We start from the raw sequence: 26,470 nt of genomic DNA on the forward strand, positions 1-26,470 counted from the left end.
AACAAGCTTATCAGGACTGTTATCTATTTATAAATTATATATTTAACAGTAAAGAAAGACAGACATGGCTGGAATGTTACACATGGGGAAACACGATTAGAGATATTCCAAATTACTCAGCCTAATCCTAAGCAATAGAATCTTAAGGGCACTGGGAATTTCTAGAAGAATTAAGCATTATACCTTGTAAAAAGCTCAATTAAATACCCTTAGAAACCAAGCTGCGATTCTTTCAGATCTGTCTGCAATATATAGTCCTTCCAAACGTAGAATGTTTGCCTTTGCAAGCATCCTTTTTCTTTTCATTCCTTTAGCCAATGAATCTACCAAAAGCACACCTTAAAAAACAAACAAACAAACAAAAAAAAACCAACTTCTTCAGTGATTTCATATCTCATATTTTATACACTTGGCCATCTTGAATTAATAGGAGCCAATGAAGATGCACATTCTTAAAAACAGCTGAAGCTTCATTGGTTTAATCTAGGAACTTTAAAGACCTAAGTTTTATGAGCTTTCCCCAGGGCAGGTATTTCAATGTTCTAAAAAACAGTTATGGACTCTTGAGTTAAGCGCATGTCCTACATTGACATGTTAGTTTCAGCAGGTTTTTTGGTGCCAAGTTTGCCCATTAGTATCTTCAACCCTGAAATACATGCTTATTTGTTTTAACAGGTGTTTTGAGAATAGCACAGGACAGAAGAAAAACACTGTTAATTTGGTATCTATTCTTAATTCTAAAACCCCCCTTATTGCCTCTGAAAAAGATGACAAAAATTTTACTGAAGTTAAAGATGTAAGGAAATGTATTTAAAAAGGAGTGCAAAAGAATATTTCTCTTATTTGTCCAATCTGATGATTTGTCCAGTCATTTCTATCTCTAATATAGTAATCACAAGTGTGGATTTAGCTGTATGTCCCATCTATATATAGAAAACAGCCTTTTATTGTGCAAGTAATGTTAACTGTAGAAGAAAAAAGTAATGCTGAAGCAAAAAAATTTCAGATAATGAAACATTATGAGGGCTTTCATTCAGTCTGTTCTTCTGAAGAACATTTGCTAGTGTTTGCGTCAGAGGATGTATAGGGAGAGGAAATGAAAACAATCCAAAAACAAAATAGGCTTACCCACATCAACCATTCTAAAGAGTCAAAATAATAGTTTGTCCTTAAAAATGCGTTATAGTGAAACATAATAAGATTTAAACACACACGCTGCTGTCACATTTGTGGATCAGTTGAGATTGTGCATCACAATTTTGACAAAATCCACATGCACAAATACACACTTCTTGCAGGTGTTATCTCAGACTTGGTCTGCTGAGAAGTGAAGTGAATCCCCGCAGCGACGTTTGAAGGTTTAAAAGCTCAGTTTTTTGTTTCTAAATGCCTATGAAAACATTGCCTATGCTCAGAGGCCTTTTAAAACAAAACCAAAGCTTTTAAAGCTTCAAAAGCAGCCATGGGAATTTGCTCATCAGGAGGGAAACCTAAATGAAGGCCAAGATTCAACGGATTCCCCTGGACTTGACAAAAGCCATGGCCTGTCTGCAGATCCACTGTTTCGTATAACAGATGTGGGCTAATTCAAGCAAAACCTAAAAATCTTCGTGCGTGCCCTAGATTTTACAAAAAAAAATTTTTTTTAAAGGTTGAATCATTTTCAGTTATGTCCTGCTGTTCTCTGCCATACTACAAAAAATAACCCCCCCAAAATCCACCTTCATGGATTAGTACATTAAGTAGTGACCTCCCAAAGTCATCAACTAAAAGAAAAGAAAAAAGAAAAAAGGAAACAGAAGCTAAGCTTAGAACTTCTGTTGTTAAGAACCTCAAATACACATAAGACAGGAAGGAAACCAAATGACAGTTGTTTTTTAATATATAAGAGCAATGATTTACAGAAGGAAATATTCTAATGCTATGTTAAAGGCTTAAGTTTTTTTCAAAAAGCTTCATATTTTTTGAAATGTTAATATTTTCTACATATAGCAGTCTAAAAATAAGGTATTAGGTAAGAAGTCTCTAGCAGGTTGTTTAAAGACCGTTATAAAAAGGCAGCAAGAAAGTAAAGTTTGAGTAGCACAAGGCTGCAGAATCAGTTATTTAGAGCATAAAAGCTTAGTGTAAATGAACAGTCTTTCTTCTGCAAGCATAGGATATAGCTTTTACTCAGCTTTGAGTTGAAACATGCAAATATAGATGTACAGTTCCACCTGAAATTGACTATAACATTGCTGCCCACTCTATAACAAACATTCTCCCTTTTCTTTTGGATGCAATAATCTCTTGGCATTCATACAAGTTACACCCTGCTCACCTGAAATAACACGGCTCAAGAACAGCTAATGGATGTAGAGAAGGCATAAGAAAGGAGCGTGTTGCATGGTTTTTCCTCTTTAAAAGCAATATCCTTCTCAAATGATCTAAAAGCAAATGAACGATGGTCTAACAGACAGCTGTTTGCCAGAAGAATGGAACAGTGAAAGCCAGTACATGGATTCTCCACTGGACACCTGGACACACAGGGGTGTATCCGGCTCATTACAGCCCAAGTTCAAATCAAGACTCTTGCATCCAAGAGTACTACAGTGGCAAGCAAAACTAAAAAGGATCGTTCTAGGGTTTGCCTCAGCTGGAGGGTGCTGTTTGCATAGCTTACAAATTATACACTAGACAAGTTCTCAGTCTCTTAAGAACTGAACCTTACAAGGAAATTCTCTAAGGAAGCATGTAAAATGTTTATATGTGAATAAATAAGGGGAAAAAAAAAATACATCTCCACATCCCTAGTAAGAACATAAGCAGCTCCTCTGAGCTCATGTAAGATAGTCACAGAAAATAATATGAAAAACAAACTCAGATCTGTATTCTCTGATTATCTCTGTATAATTTGTCTTCAGTTAAGATATTTTGCTACACAGGCACACAAAGGTTGAGTCAATTCTGCTTTTAGATATACAGACTGCACTCTCATCCACTCCCACTGAAGTCAGAATTTGACCTATTGTGTACTTTACATTCACATCAATGAAGTTGGTAAGAATGCAGAAAATTATTTTAGAACTAGTAAAGAATTTTACATCTTTCTAAAGCAAAAGGACAGCTTATTTCTTTTAAACAAAGCAGATTGATAGCCATTTGGAAGAGCTTAAAGGAAGGTTAATTGGCATACAGTAAACCTGAATTCTGATAGTATGGGCTTCTAGCTAAAATGACATTATCTTTGGTGGTCCTAGGACTGTAGGATTAGTTTACAAGAACGCAGAGAAGGGCTTGAAACCAAACCCAGAATGTCACTGATGAATTACCAGATTAGAAGGTCCTGACTACGAAGCATATTCCTGCCCAAATTCATATTCAGAATACAAAACAAAATGGCAAATCTGTAGTTGAGGCTGAGTTGTAGATTAATAGAAAGAATGAAAGATCTAAAAAAAATTAATAAAGCCTCTCTTTCATAAAAGCTTGCTCATAGATGGAACTTTATGCCAAAGTATTCTCAAAGCTGGGAATATGAACTGCTAGTAAGATCCAATCCAGGAAAATAATTAGGATAACCAATTCACAGCTAAACAAAAGTGTTTCATCTATCATTGCAGATATACACTACAGAAGACTTTCTGAAAATGAATAAGGTAGGATGCATTTTGTTCTTCTGAGGGGTGAGAAAGGAGGAAAAAAAGGCAAAGAAACCCCAGAAAACAACAGCAATATAGACAGTGGTTAGCTACCAGCTATGTCTAATTGAAGTCATTAAAGTAAGTTTGTGAACTTCAGGAAGGTTCAGAGATGATCCCTTCAATACACTGATGCAAAACAATAAAATAATTAAAACCTAAGAAACATTCAACACCAAGATATCTTTGTTATGTCTTTCCCACTGGAAGCTCCAGTATTATTTCTCTTGAACTGGTACTGTAGTCATCTTTGTCTTTTAAAATCCTTGCACAGAGAAGGGACAGAAAACCCGAAGGTGATAAGTCAGCTGAGACACTGGACTAATCATTCTATTCCTGCTTCCATGAAACAAATTAAATATATCTACATGTATTAAGCATTTTGGTAGGTTCTAAATCAAAAGTTAATATGTAATACTTATGGACTTTAATATTTTATACAAAGTAGATAAAACACTGTTGAAGAAAAATAATACTATTTAAAAAACACTGATTAAGTCTAACGTTTTAAATATTCTCATCTAGGAAAAATATGTGCACGTTTGCACACATATCAAAAAATGCAAACCAGGAAGTTGCTCCTACTCAAATAAACTTTCACGTGGTAGTCGATGTTTTGCAAAGAAGAAAAAGTATCTGAATACACCAAATGAAACTTAAGCGTATGGATGCAGAAGCACATGAAATCTAATTAAAGTTCTAATAAGTTAAAACGGTCAAAACTTACCAGCTTTCTTTTTAAGGAAAATATTTGTAGTTTAGAACCATAATGAAAACTTCAATTGAAAGTATAATTAGGGAGTTTTCCTTTTAGCAATTTTTGAGAAGGAACTCCTAGTTGTCGTATGTATTACATAGTTGAAATGGTGAGAGAGAACACAGTTCCGAGAATGATTTTCAGCTGGATTGTTCACATCTGTATGAACTATCTGCTTCCTTCTAAGTGCTCTTTCATCATTCAGGCACAAATCCTACAAAGGCTGAGGTGGTTAGTATTAACCTTGCTGTGAGCCCCTTCATTTCAATAAGGGGACTCACAATGCACCACGTAAAACAATGTATAAGCCTTACTAAGACTGAGGTCCTACTTTGGTTGTTGTAGGCGCTTCTGAAAATGGAAGGCATACCCTGATGTACACATTAGGATCCTTTCATTCTTTGCCATTTCTGGACTAAAAATATTTGCCATCTCCAAAACACAAATTACTGCATTACAATCTTTAACTAGCAGCAAATAGTTCAGACTTCAGTTAAACGCTGAGAAATAAAAGGTAGTAATAAAGAAATAATAAAAAGGTGGTAGTCTTGATCGTAGAAAAGACAAGAGGTTTTAATGATTTTCTTAGGGCAGTGGACTTAATAAAGTTACACTCATTAAGTTATACATGATTTGCAAAGTAAGCATTTTTCATGCAAAACAGATTTCTTTACAGCCTGATAGGACAGAAATATGAAAAGCAGTTTTTATTTTGTGCTAATGTAGAAAATGTTAATCTCCCTTTTTACTTGACTTTTGAGATGGCTTGATTTAAAAAGTTTAAAAGGGCAAAAGAGTGTTCATGGGTGCGAGGTGGATGTACAGCATCCATATCTGTTTTAAATAATGGAATTCTTCACCCAGCTGAATGGGAATCCATGAACAAAACAATCGCATGAAGTTAAAATTATTATTGTATCAATGAAGCACTCGAGAGCACTGCTTATACGCCAGGGCCTCGATGTGTTAGATGCTGTACAAATACAAGAAAGGGACAATCCTTGTCCCAGAGACTTCTGTATCTTTTTTTTCCTCCCCTCACTGACAGAAGCCTAATTTAACTCCATTGATTTCAGATGTATTACCAAGGAATGGCCTGATCATTGAGAAGGGCTCATTGAAGTCAACCAAAATCTTTCTGTTGATCTTTCTGTTTTAACAGGCTTTGGATTAGTCCCTAAATAAGAACAGATTTTGACTCAGCTGAAGGATCTCACTTAAGCCCTATGCTTTTTCGAGCATCCAGTAGGAGCTAGAACACTTCAGTCCTCCTAAGTAGAAGGCTGAGTTCATCTTGAACTATCCCCTTTAACATATGTATGGGGTCAGCAGTCCCACTAACTAGAGAGCAGTCAGTAAGTGGTAAATCTGAAATGGGAGGAACTGAGAGGGAAGCCCCAAGCTGAACAATTCAGATCGAATGCCATTTAAGTGATGTTCCATACACTTTAGGCAGAAGTGTAAAATTGGGCAGGGAATTCATGCAAGTTTCTGAATTTTACGCTCGTAAATAACTTAAAAGCTCAGCACTAAGTCCTGCAATAAAATTCCATGTATGTATTTGTCATATTCACTTTTGGTGAACTCCCTGCAGATGGGGGCCGTGTTAAATCTAGGTATGAGCAACTTACAGCTGCATAGTGAGAGGCCCAAGGAAAGTTTAAACAAATGTAATTGCTTAAACAAGTGTAGCCGCAATAAGCTGGTGGGCATAATGCAGGATTATAAGTAAAAGAGAACTCTTTACTTATTTAAGAATTAAACACAGGGGTTGTCAAAAAATTTCATGGTACAAATCACATCTTAATAGAGAATTTGCTGAACTTCCCTCTCCCTTTCATGACTGCACCACCAATCCTTGTCAGTTATAGCAAATGTTTTGTTTACACAAGAAAGTAAAAGACCCCGATCCTAGCCTGCGAGTGAGGAATGTGTAGTGCCAAGGGTGTACAAAGGTAACCATCCATAAAATAATTTGAGCTCTTTCCACAAGTTAGGTAGCCTGCAGACTAGGATAGCCCTCTCAGAGTAAGTTTGAGCATCTGGAGCTAGCAGTGGACTTCAGCCTTAGAACAGCTGGGAAATCAGTGGAGCACAGGGAAACCACTTTGTCTTGCTCTTTCCTGTGCTCACTATGCCGGCTCTAGGTAGGAATAGGGGCACCAGAGCCATCATCCCAACTCTGCCACCAGATGATTTCCCAGTGGTTGCCCATTATGCTGTGATAAAGATGACTTTACAAATAACCCAAACACAGCCAAGCATTAGAGCCATCAGTTATAAGCCACTTATATTTAAGAGTAGAGGATGAAGAATCCTTTAATTCCTCTAACTCCATACATACCTGAACACAAGGTGGGTTCTTATATTAAGTACACTCAAACAACAGCGGTCAAATTCCTTAAAGGTAAGGGAGTTAACTGCATAAGTCTCTTCTCTCCAACAAATTTGAAATAGTTAGTAGTTCAGAAAATAAACCAAACTGAGAGCACAAATACATTTTTTCTGAAGCTCACTTTTTAACATTTAAAAACACCAGAGGGGGAAAAAAAAAGTTATTCAAAACCTGTCTATGGGGGGGGAAGAAAGAAAAGCTGGTTTATTATTATTATTTGTCCATTAAAATGAAAGGCACAATGACATTTTATTTAGAAACATTAGGAAGTATTAGACCTTTATGGTTGTCTTTCTGTAGATCCTGTATCTTAACAGGCAAAGCTGTAGTGCTGTAGTTTCTATGGGAATCCTCACAAAATGAAAACTTTTCTTGTTTGTTTTTTAAGATAAGAGAATCATGCTTTGCTTTCATTTATGTGTTTGACCCAGACTTTGCCTATCTGAAACCAGTAGTGCCTCTATTATCACTACTGATTTCCATGCAAGGATCAGGATTTTACATAGCAAGTGTCTTCTTAATCACTCCTCTGAGCAGCAAAAGCTGCTTTCTAATTGATTTTCACTGCTTTCTTCTGAATCTTCTGTAGAGAGTCCACCACTGGCCCACAAACAAAAGAAAGCACTTTTTTGAGAACTATAACTGTGAAACAGGACTCCTATTTTGTGAATTTTACAATGTTATTTTAAGTAATTTCTGTGGAAACCCAAGATACTAAATCTAGATTGGTATGTTTGTTAAGAAGAAAAAACAATAACAAACAAAAAGTAGTTACACAAAATTTTAAGTCCCTCCCTCAGCAAAATGGATATAAAACCTCTAAGACCATGAAGCAGACTATTCCTGACTCTTCTGCCAGTTTTGAAGCCCTAAGCCTTCCTTCTTCACCACCTCTGTCTGTGTTCATGTTGCAAACTCTGAGGCAACAGAGCAGGGGGTATGCTAGATCTTCTCATGCCAGGATGAGAAAAATCAATGACAGTGTTTAAAAGACAGAACTACTGATGTGCAAGGTGACTAAACACCAGAACCTGTTCTGTAGCTCTAGAGTATTAAGGAAATCCTACAGGAAAAAAGACAGACAATGCATTGCACAATCTTGTTCTAAGGCAGTATTACCTTTCGATCCCCAAGACCTAAATACGAACACAAATCAAGTTTGCTTTGGTCTGTATTTACTGTACTTGTTCTACGAGAAGAAAATAACTGGACAAGGAAGATATGTGTATAATGACACTTTTTTTTTTTTGAACATTAGAAGCATCACTTAAGACTTCTAATCTTTATGCATATATCATTCAGGAAATGGTGACATGATCCATGTCATCTTTTATTACTGACTTCACAAGCCTTATTACTTAAAAACAAGTTAAACATTAAGGCTGTTTCATTCACCATTTTTCACCTTTGTTGAGACAAGAGAAGGCTTTAAAATAGACCATGCAATTCACAACTGCAGCATAGCCACTGCTTCTCTTCTGAAAGTCAGGGAAGCCAATACAAGAGTACTAATGTATTTGAATTTTCTATATAGCTGCACATTCCTGGAATATCAGAATAGTCCATTGACAATAGATGACAGTTTCATAACAGTCATGCCACACATAAGCCCATTGTACAGATGTGGAAAAAGGTATGTCAGAGAGGCCACGGCACTTACAGAAGGTCCTATTATCTGGATTCAGTTCAGCAGTTAGCTGCTCCTTGGTAGGAAGCCACGTCCTCACCTCAAGGCAACAAACTGAGGCAACACAGGCAGTCCACTGAAATCAACTAAAGGCTTCCAGGTGATCATACTGGTTATTTGGAGCATGCCTGCAGCTAGCATGGGAGTCAAGGCTGCAATCAGCAGCTCCTGGTATCATTCTGTCCTTAAGGCTGTACTGCTTGCTTTTAATTCCCTTAAGACCATATGCTAATTTAGACCAGAAAGTTGCAAGTTTAAGTTTCTACATGCCTGTGTTTTCACATGTACATTTTTATTCTTGTAAACATTTTTAGTATTCATTTACATCTTTTTACCGCATGCACGAGAATTTATACAAGCAAAATTGCTGGTAAAATGATAAAGATTTATCTTGAAGATGATATCCTAAATATTTAGCCACTGATCTGATTTTAAAAATCCTCAGTCTATCAAGACTTGCATGTGAATCACTTGTTTTTCAGTGAATGAGAAACCTACCTGAATGATACAACGGTTCAAGTGAAGAAAGGAGAAGCCAGAAGGTAGGAGAAATCACTCACTTCAACCTATAGAAAGCTTCCTGCTCCAACTTTAACCATCTTTAATACCAGTTACTTACAAGAATCAAACAACAAGTGTGGGAAAGAAGAAAGTGTATTGAGTCACCAGACCTGGGTCAGTTAGTACTCTGGAATGAGTCACTTATATGAGAAGTAATTTTACAGATTAAAAGCAATGTTTATAGGCATTTAAAATCAGATTGATTTGAAAATTCAGAACCACAAGCAAATGTCAAACACAGACATTAAAATACAACTAGAAATGACTGTCAAACTTCTTTCACGCCTTCTATGTCCCCAAATATAAAACAACCTCAGAAGCTAGAGCAATCACAGAACCATTATCACTCCTCTTCTCAGGCAAAGTAAAGACAATAAGACAAAAGGCACATGTATTACAATGTGTAGTGCCATAATGCAGTGTTTGATGCTCTAGAGGGCCTTCAACAAGTACTGTACAGCCAAAAATCAATCGAAAATCAGCATGATAACAGAGCATGAGTTGCCCTGTAATAGCCTTAAGACCCCCAAGGCTATGTGGGTCCCTTTCATCTGCCACACGGCACTGACTCTAGGGGAGCCTCACTTCCCCTCCCCGAGCACTCTGGACATGTCTGTATCTTTTACCTATTGCTTTCACCTTACGCAGTAAGGAAAGCTGACAGCTTCAGTTAGATCTTTTAAGCTTTCAAAAGCAGAATTTGATTTTTCTTAGCATAGGCTTTATTTTGTTTGTTTTTATATAAATTCCTCTATGTCAGCCTGCTGATTTTTGGACTGTAAGCATTCTCAGTAGGAAAAAGTCGCTTCTGATTCTGTGACTGAACATAGAGAGGTGAATCCTCTGTCTTGTTCCAGAGTACAACTCAAAAGTGAAGGAAAAAAAACCTGTTCAAGTCCACGCGAATTGTTATGTATGCAACAAGGTGGGCTTACAAATATTTCACTCATATGGTAGGTTTAATTTCAATATTTCTTTAATTACTTTCCAACAATGTCTGGTTTCTGTTGAATTTATGCTAGTACTTGGCATTTGGTGTAACCCCCAAAAGATAAGATACATATGTCCCCTATTCACAGCCTTGGCGTTTTTACCTTAACTCAGGCATCAAAGGGATGAGTTTGAAAAATTACCTTGCTGATTATCTGGGTTTTCTGGTAAATATATAGTGTTAATCCTTAAATTCTGAATATGACATAAGGTATACAAATGTTCTGTCTGACTCAATAGCAACATATCACGGCTTAAGGAGGACATGTACACTGATCTCTGTGAGCGAAGAAAGAGCTAATTGGGAGTTAGATTCAGTGTGATTATCAGCTTGTTTATGATAAGGGAGTACTCTTCTGAAAAGCACTGTAAATTCATCCCCGATTGTGGTGTTAAACCACAGCTCATCCCCGCCGCCCCCTTTTTGTTTGATTAGAAGGGGCTTTAAACTATTTTCAGCAGATGACAATGTCATGCTTTGATTTTCTTCAGTCTTAAATAAATCAGCCACATGAGCCTGATGTCAAATTTCTCTTCACTCATAGCAGAAAGGCACATTTTTTATGTTTACTATAAGAACACATTTGGGTAATTTTTCCCCATGTCATTATGAACATTAGACTGACCCAATTAATATGAAATGTTTCTATGCTGCTGGAACAGACCGTGTTACAGAAAGAGCCATTTGCACAACCTGTTCATGATTATGGGCCATAAGGACACAAAGATGGCATAGACATTTGTGGACCATCTGAATTCTTACAGGGAAAAGAGGAGAGAGGGGAAGAAAAAAAAAAAAGAATGACATTAACTGACTGTTGTGGGTCATGTTTTTTAATCCAGAGTATTGGACATGTAACACAGCAACAAGAGCTGATCATTTTGTTTAATCACCTTTTGGATCTTTGCCAGATGGTCTCTATTGAGAGTGCTGCAAACAGAGAGAGATGAACTGCGTCTAACATGCCACTAGAGCTTTCCTGTAAATGTCTGAGAACTGAATCCAACAAGAATTTAGTCTCAGAGCAGAAAGGGATACATTTAAAAACTATGTGCATTAACTATACTTTTCCCCATAGAATCCTCACTTGGCATGAATAATTTACCCACTCTTATGCTAATGGCATCATGAAAGTATCCCTGTGTCTTTAGTGCAGCTATTCTCAGCTTTCAGTAATTACCCCACCCAGTGAAAATAACATGGCTTCTGCAGTCGAACTAACGGCCTACTCGTACCTGACAATTAGAAAGATCATGGCTGACAGTGGAGCGGTCTAGAAACGGACACAAACTCCAGTAGCCTGAGGGATAGTTAAAAATATTAAATGTTCCATTGTGGAATGTTTCCTTAGTTGCCTGGAATCAACATGGAAAGWGCAATTCCTATAAGCATGTTAAAAAAAAAAAAAAGACAAAGAAGATTCTAATGTACTGTCCATGCACCCAAGTATTGAGAAATAACAACATTCCATGGTAATCAATGATAAAATTAACTTCTTGTTGTTGTTGTTTTAATTAGGGCAGTCTTGTTAAATAAGAGGGAGAGAATTACAAAAAAAGAAAAAAAAAGATTAATGAATATCCTTCAGTATCTTAGAATTCTATCAGCTACATGAAGGAAAATTCTCTAGTATTTTGTTTACAAAAAAGTTTTTGAAATCAATTACAAAGAGCGAGGCTTTGACCTCTGTCCACAGCACTCCATGCTAGGTAGTTCCCTATGTAAAAATTATCAGGCTAAAACATCTGGGAAAGAAAGCTATGAAACAGCAGGGAACGTGGCTGGTTTATTGTTTATCTTTTGTTTATGAGGCAGTATTCAAGTTTAATTACTACTCTAAATTAAACTCTAACAGGCATCAGGAGACATCCCTTTACACAACTAAGTTAAAAAAAAAAAATCCAGAGATTCCAACACTAGATCTTTCAAATAAGTTGGCATATATAGGAAGAAATTAGTCTGTAACAACACAGGAAGGCATTTAAGCACTTGCTACTGTATGTTTGAATGTGTTGCATTATGAAACAACATTAATATTGCAATAAACATACAGTTATAATTTGGCACATGGAATATTATCTAACATTTGGAGGTAAACTGAGTCAGGCTAGGCAGGATCTAGGATGGGAAGAATGGCGTGAGAGGGAATCCTACCTCATTCATTTGAAAAGATATAAATCTTTAAAAAACAAAAACAATGAAGGCAGAGGCAAACATCTCACCAGTAACACTTTAAGTAAAATTGTTTAGTTATTTTCTCTGAATGGTCATTACAAAAGGGAGGAAAGACTTCACTATGTTTACCATAACAGTAAGTGACCAGTTTGGGATGAACTTAGCTATAGGAAAAATAAAAGTTAAAAGCAGCTAGCAAAAGATTATTCCAGATGGCATCTGTCATATTGTATTTAGGGTTATTTTAAAGAGATTGCTGCCACTATGAAAACATTCCATTGACAGAGTTTTTCTAGGCTGCATTTGAAACCCCAGCACAACATATTTCAAATATGGAAGTAAGTGTTTTCTAATGTGGATATGTTGATATACGTATATATATATACACACACACATATATATTTACTTGTGTGTGTGCAATGTGTGTGTAAATAAAATTACATGAACTAAAAACTAAGAGTGAGGTGCGAGTTTTAAAATGTATAATATTTAAAAGCCCACACACTAAGCTTTAACTTAATAAAAGATGAGAAGTCTGCAGTTTTCACCAGCCTGATTATTAGAAAACCCTACAATGAAGCAAAGATTCACTATGAAATTTTAATACTGTTTATTGGAGAGTGGGTAGGAATAAATGCTCCCCCACTCCCAGCAATCAAACAAAATCTGCAAACAAAATGTATTTGCTCATGCAATAGAAGGAAAGAAAAGAAAGGATGGGAGGATACTAAAATGTGACTATATTTAGCTAAGCTGGTTCTGGCATCATTATGGTTAATGTGCATGTGGTGTGCAGTGTGAGCTCAGCAGTTACTGGGCCAACTGTCTCAGTATTTCTGGGAATTCTGCCTATTCACAGTGCAGGGATTGTTCAATTGCTGCAAAATGTACAAAATGAATTTTACAAAAATGAATTATAAGGAAGGCCCCATTACAACGATTTTACAGCAAAGATGTCAACATCAATTTTTCTTTCATGCATAACTAATGATTAAAACAGCATATTCCCTTTGCCTAAGACAATTTATTTCATATTGGCACATCAAAATATTGAAATACAAAGTTATCTTTACTCTACCCTTATTATTCATTGCTGCTGAACCCACACCATTGTTCAAACCATGAAAAATAAAACAAACTTGGCAAGAAATACTTAAAACAAAGGCTCATCAATATTCTCCAATTTGTCAACATCTCAATTACAGCAATGGAAAAAAATGTAAATTTCATGTGCTCTGAACACTAAGGGGTCTATTCTTCTGTCAGTGCACATGCGTAACTCCCATCACCATTAATGGGAATTACTCATACATATCAACACAAGGACGGGCCCCTCAAACTTGAAAGGAAGAGATGAATTAGTAAGGGCTACTCTCTTCCTGTATCTTCCTCAGCTGAAAAAAGTCATTGTTCTTTAAGAGTTTTTCCATACTTCATACAGTTCACCTTTTTGAGAGCTGTGCCTTCTGAAATAATGCATCTCCAGTGAAGCATTATTTATTAGGAAGTTTGATTTTTCACAGTCTGAAAGTTTGGGCCTTTCTGTTAGGTTTTTTTTTTTTCCTCTCCTTCCTTACCACAGAGCGCTTTCCTCAGATAAAAGTGTACCCTTGTACAGAGTAGCTTGATCGGTGAAAATACGAATAAACAAAAATGTTCTGAATTCTTAAGATGAATATACATACTATCCTCAGCAGATTTATCTATACATACAACGCTAGAAAAAAAAACAAAGCTCTAGTATCAACATTCGGATAATAAACTTCCACGAAAGACTTTGTATGAGTCTTACATATGTACATACATATAGAGAGAGAAAGATTTTTTTTTTTAATATTATCAGCAGTTTATCCATCTCCCTTTTCTGCCTATTGAAGTTTGGTTCAAAGCTTTACTACGCATATACCTACTGAATCAATATAGTTGCAATAACAGGACAGGCCTTTGGACATTACCATCTACTTCCATAAACAAATTTCTATATTACATGATGGTATATAATGAACAAGAAACATACTACCTAACTTTTCCAGCATGCATCAGCCCAAAGATGTAACCTAGGATGAGCATATGTGATTTCAGCTAATATCTTGGTTGACTTTGCCCTGACCCAGAGAATTAGACTTTCCCACAGAAAGCTACTGCAAACAAGTCTGTGGGACAAGCATCAAACTATCACACAAGTGTTTCAAAAGCATGTTAAGATACTGCCTTAGGGAGCAGCCCTCAACTATTTTATATAGAGGGACAGATCGTTTCCACTCAGCACAAATAGTTCCATCAAAATCAATGAACTTCTCATGTGAGTAAAGCAAGCTGCATTTGATGCCCCTTTATTATTTTTACTGCTGCACAACTTAGAACAAGTTTCTTGCCTCTGGCTTCTCACTTATGGTCAAGTTTACCACCCCAGGCCTGATCCTGAAAGGTGCTGGACTTCCAGCAATATCAGATGGAGGCTGTGGTTAATCAGGACCTTTCGGGATCAGGCCCTTTGAATGACTAAACTAAGAATATGACAAACCAGGTATACAATCCTGGTATCATAAAATATGAAACAAGTTATTCCCCAGTGCTTTCCTGTAGACCACATGTTTTTAAACCTTAAAAAGATTTATCTCCCACTTTTCATGCATAATCTGCCATATTCATTATTTGAAATATCCCATAAAGAGATTAAATAAGAATTAAAGTCTGGGAGCATCATATCCATCACGGTAGTACAAACTGATGCAGAATTCCAGAAGTCATTTAGTCTCATATATAAAGGCAGTGTCCTTTTTCCACTTTGTTTCACACAGAATAAAAAAATATATAATACCCCAGAAGACTTTCAAATATGTTTTTCCCCCCTCCAAAGAAAAGACTGGATGATAAAGCTACACACACCTTTTAATCTTCTGCTTAGGTTTTTTTTTTTTTTTTTTTAAACACATATATTCCCTGGCAAAAACCCCAGGGTCTTCTGTCTCTCCTCCCCTTCTCTCAGCCCCTTTCCTGCCATCTCCCTTGCTATAACTCAACTAACCCAACAGAACCAGTCAGTTTTAAATTTCAGTTGGGACCCCAGTGACCTGTTAATGAATCTACAGAGAGGAGAAAAACTCACAGTGTTGAGTTATGCCTGGTGTTGCTAGCTGACTTGGAGTCAGAAATGCTTGAAGCGTTAACGTAATTGCAAGAATGTGAAAAATGAAGCGTTGGGCTCCTGAGCAAAGTGAAAGGTCAAAGCAAGCCCTACACAAAACAAGTCTCTGGAAGATGGCCTCATTAGACCATTAAATCAGCTTCTTCTTTTTTCTCCTTTGTAGGATGTTTAGAGTGTTTTATTTTTATTATTGGATATATTTAACTCTTTCTCTTTCCAGGGCAGAGAGAAGCTGATCAGATCCACTACATAATTACTAATTTCTAAAACAGCATTACGCAGCATTGATCTACATTTGTGGATCTGAACTGGGATAAAGTCAATAAAGGCTTGGTAGATTACAGGTCACTAGTACTTAGGTTCGTTATATGTTGTATATGTTGTATAGCTTAGTTTTCTGTTGAACAAGTGAGGTGACATGTTAAGAACAACACAGACACTCACCACTAATAAAATTAGGATAATCTTTCAACATTTACTGCCTGAAGGCCCTTTTCTTAACTCTTTCAATGCCAGTATGTTTCTAATCATTTGAAACTTTGACTAGATTAACTCCTTTGATATCAATGGGACAGTCATCATGTGCTGTCATAGAAAGTGTCCTTCACAAACAACCAAAACTCCTATGCTCTTTTGTTTTAAATTTTTTAAGAATCACGGATGGGTTCTTAAACAGAGCCAGAAAAGACTGGCTGTAGTTTGAATCAATCTCTGCTGCCACCAGGCATCAGCAGAAAAGCCCATAGGTTGCTAATGTAACCTAAGACTCTAATGAGCTCCCGTTCTCAAGAAATCCTTATGGGTAAGTGCAATACTTGAAGTAGCATTTGAGGAAGGTCTTAACAAAACTGCAGAAGAAAAAACTGACCAAAATAAGTAACTAAGCCAGAATGAGTCAAGAGAGCATTTTCATAATCTTAGAATTGGTTGGGACCAAATCACTGCCATTTCAGAGTTATAAAGTAAATCCTGCCCCTCAAGAAAGTGTAACGAATATTCACAGATCTCTGTACCAGGCCTGCCTCTTTTTAATCTTTCCCAGGGATGAGAGATGGAGAGTAATCCAAAGCTGTCTCCAATGGGAATTTTGTCTGTATTGTACAATCATATATCTTTTGGCTGCCAGCAGCTGAGCGGAACGCTGATTCGCCACTGGACGACTGCCTCCTTTTAAAATGCTGAACTGGGTACAAAGGGAAGCATATTAGCTCTGTTTTACCCTGCTAGATCAGGCACCACTCTAGCGACTAATTCAGCCCTTCAGCAATTGGTTATCTTCTGCAGAAACAAGCACAAAATCCTCGTTTACGTCATATACATTACCACAAATCCCAGCTTCCAATAGGAAGTGCATGTAGTTATAGAGTAACCAACTACTTTTTCGTATGCTTAGGAATATTTCTCAAGTCCCCTAATTTACATGACAAGAGATCAGAGACTGCACAGTGAAATGCAAGATACCTGGATGTCAGTGCAAGGGGTTTCTTTATATCAAAGATGGCTTGATGAAAAACTGCTTCTAACTTATATGGGGTTGCTGGAACAGAGTGGAGATATACAGGTGTAAGGATATATCTTATCTAGGGGTGGATGAACACATTGTGGCAGATGACTCAGAAATCATTTTAGTATGTAAACAGTCTTCTGCTACATCAAGTTTCTTGGCCACAATATACAAAGTAAACAGTTTTTCAACAGTAAAGTCTATGGCCAACTATTAGGTGTAACACAGATTTGCTGCTTAGCAGTCAAGCCCTCCCTTTCATTAGCCACTGAAGCTATAATAGTTCACGCTGGGCCTCATACAGCTCCAGTTCAACCACATAGAAAAAACCCTGAATGACTCATGTTGGAATTGGATCACACCCTATGTCACGGCTGCTTTCTATCAGCAATAAGATTACAAATGTATAAACAATTCATACAAATAGGAGACAAACCCAAACCAACATACCAGAGAGAAATTTTGCAGGTTCCTAGAATCCCAATGCATATGACACACACCAGATCACAAGACAGACATAGGGATCTAGCCACATGACAAACAGTGGGCCACCCGAGAGACACGAAATCACATATCTGCCTAAGCATGGCAAATATCATGGTGGGAAGTGGCCTGCAGTGCAAGGCTTATGACAGAGGATGTACCTTACTGCCGCAATACCCCTTGCTGCAGCAGAAGGCTGCTGCCTCTCCCCAGCTTCGGGACTCTGTGAAGCCTGTTGAATCACAGATCTGTCAATTGTCTATGTTTGGTGTGTGTAACCCCAAAGTGGGAGAGAAGCAGTGGCAAAATGCTGCAGACGCAAGAGACAGAGGGAGCACATGTAAAGTCTTAAAAAGGTAATGTCATACTTGCTAGCCGAGGCTTGGAAGAAAAGAAAAAAAAGAAAAGAAGAAGAATGGAGACTACCTTGAACTATGGTCTTGAAAACATAATCCTGGGTTAGGTTTCAAGAGCGACAGCAGATCATCCTTACCCCACTTTTTAGCACTTGCAGCCCGAGTCCCATGGACTTGTACCTTCTGCAGTCACTCACATTTGTGACAAGTGAGCATTTTACWCTATCATAAGCAAAATGACAGCCTTGGACACTCACTCAGCATGGACACAGATGACTACACACAAGATGAAAAGGTTTTGCAGTTTAGGTACAACTCTTTTTGGTGTTCAGAATTAAGATTTTCAGAAACAAAAATGAGTTTGTACAAGCAAACATTGCAAGAAACATTTTTCTGACAGATTTGGGTTTTTTTTTTTTTTTTTTTTTTTTGCATCTTCTGGATATAATTTAATAGCTTTATAACATCTTATAGGAGTCCTTTCCCCAGCTAAAATTACAGGTTAAATATTCAGTCTATAACCCAGCTCAAACAACTGCCTCACAGCTGGAGAGTATGTCTGTCATTATATTTACTTACACCACACAAAAATAAACTGTAGATAACCAAATTTGTAAAGGAATTGGCAGAACTAATCAATTGTTATTACAAAGCTTGTTTAAAGATTAGATATTTCTCTTTGAAATAATAATAAAATGCAGCTAAGTGGGTTAAGAAAAGGAAATACTGTCTCCCTAAGTTACAGCTGATTACACTGCAAGTCTGCCACTCCATGTTTACTCTAAGGCAGATGTACTGATATAATAAAAAAGCTGGAGTTATTTTAGTCATGCCTACTTTGCACAGGGAAAAAGTTTGACCTTTTACCTTGCTCGCTGCTGTTGTCTCCACTCTGGGAAGCATGGCCCCCACTGGAGGGCCCCGGTGTGCCTGCCGAGTGCGTTGAGGTTGCATCATCGTGGTCTCTCCAAGATGAAGGATTCTGGTGTCAGAGTGCCAAGGAATTTTTTCCACAGTTCCCATTCCAATGGCAAATGAAGAACAGAAAGAAAACCGGGAGAAGAGGGGAGGGGGGGAAAGTATACACATTAGCATTTGTGAAATGTGCCAAACACTGATACTGTTTGCACAGTGTAATAATTCTTCAGTAGTGACAAGCAGAGGAGGTACAGAGATTTATTTGTTAAAATAGAGGACAGTTTTTTGTTTGTTTGTTTAACTTTTCAAAGAGTTATCTGGATTTAATTGTATTAATAGCAATGCAGAAGAACATTTCAGGAAAAAAAGATTTTAAGTTTCTTAATGAGCTACTGAGGGGCAGGGAGGGAGGGAATGGAGCACATCTGCTAACCCGCACAGGTTACAACACTAGGTGTTCACATGAGGATCAGGGTAATTGGCACGCAAACTCTCCCCGCTCATTGCTTTGCCATGACTGATTAAAGATAGGAGGGGAAAGGAAGAGAAGGGAAACAGTCTCAAGAAGTACGGGAGAATAAGCAGGGGAGAGGAGCATGCCCTCACACCCTCTCTCCAACACCAATATGAAAGCTGGAAAAACTTCAAGCGAATGGAAAGTTGTGGGGAAAAAGCAAACTTCCTCTGAAACATGTTATATACACCAAACAAGATGCTTCCTCCCCCCCACCTCGATATGACACATTTCAAAAGACTTTCTAGATGCATCACTCTAACAGTTCGCTTACAAGTATTGTCAAGAATAACCACCAGGTGATTATATAAAATAATATGTATAGATATTTTTATGTAATCCTTTCTACATTACTATGCATAAAACACAACAAAAGAGACTGCAGAAGACAGACATATGAAGTCTGACAAAACTTGGCTAAGTAAAACCTCAACTACTGTACTTAGTCACATAATTCATGCTAGCTTTCTAATTTATTGAGTATTGGCTTTCGTGGTGTGAGGAGCTGCTCTTTAAAGGGATAAGTGAGGAAAAACTTAACGTTACAGCTTAGCGCTACTTGGTTGAGTGTATTCTCCTCCTGTCCTCCTCCCCTTTCCTGATCATTCCCAATACCCTGCTGTTGCTTAAAGGAAAACAGGAATTCTACTGTACAGGAAGAGCTTTATCAGCACCACATGAAGGCAGGCAAGAGATGGAATTTCCTCTGGCAGAAAAGGAGAGCAAGAACACATGAAACAGATCAGGCTAGGGGCTGGACCTGCATTACTTGTCACCTGTATGTGACAATTTAAATYAAGCACATTCTAAGAATTCCAAACAAACAAAAAAACAATAACAAAACCGTTGCTTGCTAGGTTTCGTCGTGTTTTAATCTGCATTTTGAAAAACACTGGGCTATTAAAGCACGAAGGAGGAGATTCTGAAAGCAGCAAATGATGAGTTTTGATAAATTCTTAGGGTGGGACTGATTCTGACTTCATCTATCCCAATATATAGTCAGAGTAAGTTCAACAAAATCAACTGATTTACCCATTGTAAAATCCAGTGTAAGTGCGATTAGAATTGGGTCCCAAAAATTTATCGAAACATCTCCAAGTAATCTCCTAGCACTGATTAGTACCACATGTTCTATGGCAACATAAACTAGAACTGCCAAATAACATTTTGCTACAAGAAAAATCCAGATCCCCTTCACCTTACATGAACACACACATGCACACACATATGCAGTTCCACAGCAATACAATATGAGTAAATCAGAGAAGATAGCCCAGGATCTTAAATTATCCTAAGTGATCAGCAAAACAGACAGCAAAATCAAACAAAACAAAACAAAAAACCACCCTACTAAACTAATCTACTTTTCTAACACAGAATTGCAACAGAGAAAAACAGATTAACAATAGTATTTGATATGTTTTGAGGTCATTATATTAATTAGGTCTCTGGAATTGCTAATAACTACCATAACTCCCCCAAATTTAATAATAAAAAAATTACCATTATTTCACAGTCAGGTGGAAAGATACAGAAAAATAAAAATGAGAAGTCTTGAGAGTTCAAGCAGCTCAGATGTTTTTTAAAAAAAAAGGAGGAGGCAGGGGGAACAGGCTATGGCTGAAAATAAGGTTAGGAAAAAGTTCAGATGGAAATAAAATGCAAAAACCAAGCAAGTTGCTTTACAGCCTGAATTAAAACAGTTGTGCCTATGAGCCTCTCTTTTTATCTGTGAGTTAGGAAGCCACTCAAATAGCTTCAAGCTGAAGGCAAACAGCAGACAGGAGCTCTTCAGCCCTCTGCAGCCTCTTAGCGTCAGCTGTTTGCTGGATGGTAATCAGATAAAGAGCTAGAAGAAATACATGAAAAAGGAAAGAAACAATAGCATAGCATGAGTTTAGCCTTCCAACAATATCAGGCTGGAACCTTCTTTTAGAAAATGTAATAATTGCAACATGTTCACCTAGGCTAAACTTTTCAGGGAACACAGTGAGTTATGTTAATTTTATGCACTGCAGGCTCTCTTAAGCCGGCTGCTGTTGGGGCTCCTTATCACACATATGAAAATTACAATAATTAACTGGTAACACCTCAGCTATGTTTTAAGGCAAATGTCATCCAAAACCTATCATACAGTATTTCAAAAGCTAGGCCGGCCTTTATGTTTCAAAATTGTAATGATTTGGAAAGGATCACTGAATAAGACTTCCTGCAGCTGAAAACACTTGCTGTCTCTACCAGACCGAGTTGTTCTTGACCTCAGTTTGTAGACCCAGTTTTAGAAAGAAGACTGTATTGATTGGGAATTCAGTGTATTTCTTGTGACACAGTTTTCCTGAGGAAACAATTTGGCAGCATTTTGTTGAAGGATAGAAATAATAAGATGGGATATTTACAAGATGCAACGGTACGCTGGAAGAATTTGAAAGTGAGGAAAATAACTATGCTTTAATATTGTAACAAATGGAAATAACTCTAGGGGCAGAGCTTACAGCCACATAAAAAACAACATTTTTTTCCCTTGGACTAAGATCATTGTATGTGCCAGTCAACTTCTGCTTTTTCTTCTAGACTGTTTCCAACTTCGCATCCCTCAAGAAAAACTTCTTGGCCAAATGCTGAATCGTAAGTAGTTATTTTATGTATACCTCCACAAAAATGGGACCCAGTGACACATCTAAAGAGTAGTTCACTAGAAACACTTAATCAATATAGTTTAGCTACCTAGAGAGATCCTGATCCAGAGTCCACTGACATTAATGGTAATTTTTCTATTGATTTCAATGAAATTTGTATTAAGCTATTGCACCGTAAAAAGAAGTACAGATAGCAATAAGTGAATTACATAAGCTGATAGCCTGGCTTCTTCTTGCAGGTTCTAGTAATCTACATTGCAGAAACTCATCAAAGAGTGTGGGTGATGGCTGCTAAAATGCAATTGCCTGTTTTGTGTACGTGTATATATAGATATGTATGTATATACACACACAAATATAGATATACATGGACTATAACATATACACACACACACGTATGACCTCAACTACTACAAGATAAACAGCACACATGTATCTATTCCCAGTAGTTTTAATAATTGGGAGTCAAATATGGTGCTCCTCTTGCTCTTACCTAATTGTGTTAAAGAGCAGGGTTACCAGGAGAAAAGCAGTGAATACTGAGTAGAGCACAATAGAAGGAGATGGAAAATAGATACAAGAAGCTAGGTCTCCAGGGGCAGTATTTTCTATTTGCTGGGCTACAGACTCGCAGCTGATAATGCAAGTTGTAATTAATATAAAAGCAGGAGACAATATGGRGAAAGCTTGTACTAGCAGGGCCACAGGAGATCACTCCGCTGCTATCCACTGCTTCTCATTTACACACACAGCCTTCCCTAGAAAACACAATTTTGCCAGTGTTTTTTCCCTTGAAAGTTAAAAAAAWTTGATTTAGCACCACCACTGAATTTTGCTAAATCTAGAAAAGAGCAACAGAAAGGACAAGAGTCTCTTGGTATACAAAGCAAATCCGATGTGTTACTCTTTTGTCTATGCTGCAAATCTGGTGGAAACTGCAAGCATTTTTAACTGCTACAGGATTTCTCGAACAGAGATGTTGTAAGGCATATTTGATATAGGATAACCTTTTGCTAAATTGCATTTCTTACTTTGTATGCCCAGAATTTCCACTGTACAAAATCTGGCTAATTTTTTGTGAGTGCGTGTAGTCCCACTAGGGCTGATTCTGACTTCACGCTGCTTTTTATGGTGATATTAAAAACTCAAATAACCGTAAGGAAGTTACTTTTGATTTATAACTGGGAAGTAAAATCAAAATCAGGCCAATTGATATCCACATCAGTAAGATGAGCCAGATTTAGCTCACAGACTTTAAGTGAAGTTTTCAGCATATAACCACGACAGGATCAGGCCCTTACATTTTATCGCGTGAAAGGGATGAAACCATTTATCTTGAACAAACAAATAAAACATACCTTCTCTCACAAAAGAAAATATAAGAGCTATACAACTCACTCTCTATTATGATAACTGGACTCAAAGGTCTGCAGGTTGCTCTAGGAAATTAATTTTACAAACACAAAACTGCACTGACTACTGATACACCTGGCATTTTCCCCCTCAACTTTGAGCCAAATCTTGCTCACCTTGTTCCTACAAGTAACACCTGTAAACACAGTGGAACTACTGACATGACTGAGACCACAAAAATGTGTCCCTATGTGCTGCTGTATATCAAAACATGATATACTGTGCCAGACATATAAACCCATACACACACACACGTGTGCATGTGTGTGTTTTATACGTATAAAGTTCAAGGTGATATCTTAGAGGGTGTTGTGAAGTGTGGCAATAATAAACTTCTATAAAGAAATTTTCAATAAGTAAATGGACCATGAAAAACAGTGATTTGGCATGATATGTATGTTTTTGAAAAAGACTACACTTGATATTACTAAGGTGTATTTTCTTACAGATGCATGTTTAACATGATCTTGTAACTGACTATTTTCCAGCAGAATTACACAAGTTAGAAGACAAAGCATTGTGAGCTATCAGATATTTGTGTACGTTTCTACATATTTACAAATACCTAATTTTTAATTCTGACATTCTTATCCCTAGGCTTTGCATTTGAGAGAAGTGTCAAGAGGAATCTTTGACACTCCTAGAATGTGGAAACATTTTTAAAGGTAAGTGCTTTGTATTTTTCAATTAAAATTGAAATCAGACATGTAAGCCATCTGTCAGTAAAGAACTGAGACCTGAAAAATCAGGTGTTTGGTTTTTTTTTTTTCTCTCCTTCTACTTCATTTTATGTGGCTGCACTTCATCTAGAACGATAGGCAACTCAAACCAAAGAGGGAACACCGACATCAATAGACAGCAAAATGTGTTATCTTTTCAGACTGAGGGAGCTCAGATTAAAATTAAAATAGTCAAATTTAAACTGTATGGTGACTTGGAACAGCACCACGCATCAAAAACAGGAAATATGCAATACTCTCTACGGTATCGGAAAGTTCCTGATGCTCCTTGCTCCTTGAGAACATGCAGGGCCTACGGCAACATCCCAAGTTTTTAAACCACGTATTAAGAAAAACAGTTATTAAAAATAGGTTGCCTTATTATTGCTTCAGTTAGCTACTTTATTCCTCTTCTGACATATTACAAACAAGAAAGCACCTTTGGGGTCTGATCCTGCATTTCTGTCATACTCAAAACTCCCACTGAAGCCCATAAAAGTGTGGAATACCTAGAGAATGCAGTATCAGGCCAATAATCACGTCCTCATGAGTCAGTGAAATCTTACCAAAAGGTTTAATTATATAACTGGGAGAGGTATATAGCACCCTATTTATATTTTTTTCTCATCTGCAAGATATCAGGAATTTGCATAGACCAGTCTTCAGTAAGGAATATTAAAGAAATATAAAATGTCTTGATGTCCAAAAGTACAAAAAAAAGCTATCTAATATCTCCTTATTTGAGAGCTGAAGGGTTTAATATTCAAACAAATATTTCTCTTCTACAGCTAAGGCATCAGATTTCTAATCTGTCAACAGTCCTTTTATAAAAAAGAGATGTATGTATTTTTCTACCCATTTTTAATTATATTTTATGAATGATGATCTGTATATTATTACTTCTCAGCTGCAAATTGACTTTAGCATATAAACAAATATCAAGAAGACTGAGGCCCTGATCCTGCTTCCACAAAAGCCAGTGGAAGGGGTCCATAAATTTCTATGGGAGAAGTAGTAAGCTTCAAAGTAGGTTTATGCTAAAGGAAGAACCGTGTGGCATCAGGTGAAGCCAGGTACAAAAGAAATGTAAATAAAGTAGAGAATGCTCTCATATGCTTGAAAAAGTTTAAAAATCTCCAAATTTTACAAGCATTACAGTTTTCAGATTTGTATAGTCAGAAAGAAAAAAATAAGATTTGTGGGCAGTCTCAACAGATATTTCAGGCTGAATGCAGAATGCAGGATAGGGCCCAGCATGTTTATATTGAACAATAATAAATTCTCTGTGCTGGGAAACTCAACCTGAACTGCAGCTGGAAAGGTTTTTGTTTGTTTGTTTGTTTCTTCCTTTCTTTTTTTTTCTTAACTGATCTGTTTAAGCCAGGGCATAGCTGTAATTACCTTCTTCCCATCTACAGCTAATACCTCAGAGCAATAAAAAAATATGAGGGTGTTAAAAATTCAAACACTAATTATGAGCTGTTATATTTACTAAACATAGCAGAGTAATAACAAAAGTTTCAGCTTCTTGTGGCCTGCACCGCACTATTTGATTTACCAAGTCCCTGGCCCCTTTACACTTACTATGTTATATAACAGTTAATAGTGCACTAAAATAAAATTAACATATACATTTATTACCAAACACATATAGCACAACTGCTTACAGCTGTCTCCTTTTTCCAGGACAGGTACATCTTTAAAGAGCTCTTTCCTTTGTTGCTGTTGTTTTTGTTTTTCAATTAAGTTATATAAATATTACAGCAGTAGATTTCAAAAAAGGAAATATGCAGTATCTGGATATCCCACTTAAAAAGTCTTGTGGTAAATATTGGCTAATCCCACATTTTATTCTGTTACTTTCCCTTGAGCTGCATTTTCAGGTCTAGCAAAGGAATAAAACTGCTTTAGAGGGCTGCATTAGTTCTGAGTTCACCACTGCCACTGTCACCGCCACCCCCCCCMCACACACACACTGCAGCTTGATACCACTTAATAAGAATAGAGGTGTATGGATTTTGGGGGTGTCAAACAGCTGTCACAAACTGTCACCTCCACAAGAGAAACCTTGGCACAAACAAATTAAACTACACTTCTTTTTGGCTGTCATTATTCATAGCCAATCAGTTGAAATGCTCCTAGTATTTCATGTGCAAATAAAACCATGAGGGGAAGATCCATGGATCAGAATAGTGGGCCAGTACATAAAACAGAGGAAACAACATGCTGTCTCTGTCCTTCTGAAGTGGCTCATCATCACCCCTGCACCAACTTTCACCAAATGAGATCTAGCCTGAGGCTATATATTAAATATGCATATCAAAGCAAATGAAAAAATAAATCTGGAGAGTCAAATTGGACAAATTTGCATGCTTGAACTATTAAATTTTCAGGTAGATGGTCACAAAAGATAGTTCACTTTATACTCTTGCATCTATATATGAACAATTTTTTAAGGCTTTTCCTTCTTTATGAATAAAAGTGAATTTCTCCTTGCTGCAACTTAGTACAATGTGAATCTAAACGTACATAC

General features: G+C 37.0%; 1 protein-coding gene across 6 annotated transcripts in view; it reads right to left on the bottom strand.

Annotated features, from left to right (window-relative positions):
* MEIS2 (Meis homeobox 2) overlaps nucleotides 1-26,470 on the bottom strand; it is a 171,449-nt gene that overhangs the window by 137,557 nt on the left and 7,422 nt on the right. For all 6 annotated transcript variants that reach the window (XM_026066006.1, XM_026066005.1, XM_026066007.1 and 3 more), the window contains one exon: nucleotides 18,605-18,719. In XM_026066006.1, coding sequence (XP_025921791.1) covers nucleotides 18,605-18,719 — 115 coding nt within the window. The remainder of the gene's footprint in view (nucleotides 1-18,604; nucleotides 18,720-26,470) is intronic.

This window comes from Apteryx rowi, unplaced genomic scaffold, assembly GCF_003343035.1.
Source record: "Apteryx rowi isolate R43461 unplaced genomic scaffold, aptRow1 scaffold_236, whole genome shotgun sequence".
Taxonomy (NCBI): Eukaryota; Metazoa; Chordata; class Aves; order Apterygiformes; family Apterygidae; genus Apteryx; species Apteryx rowi.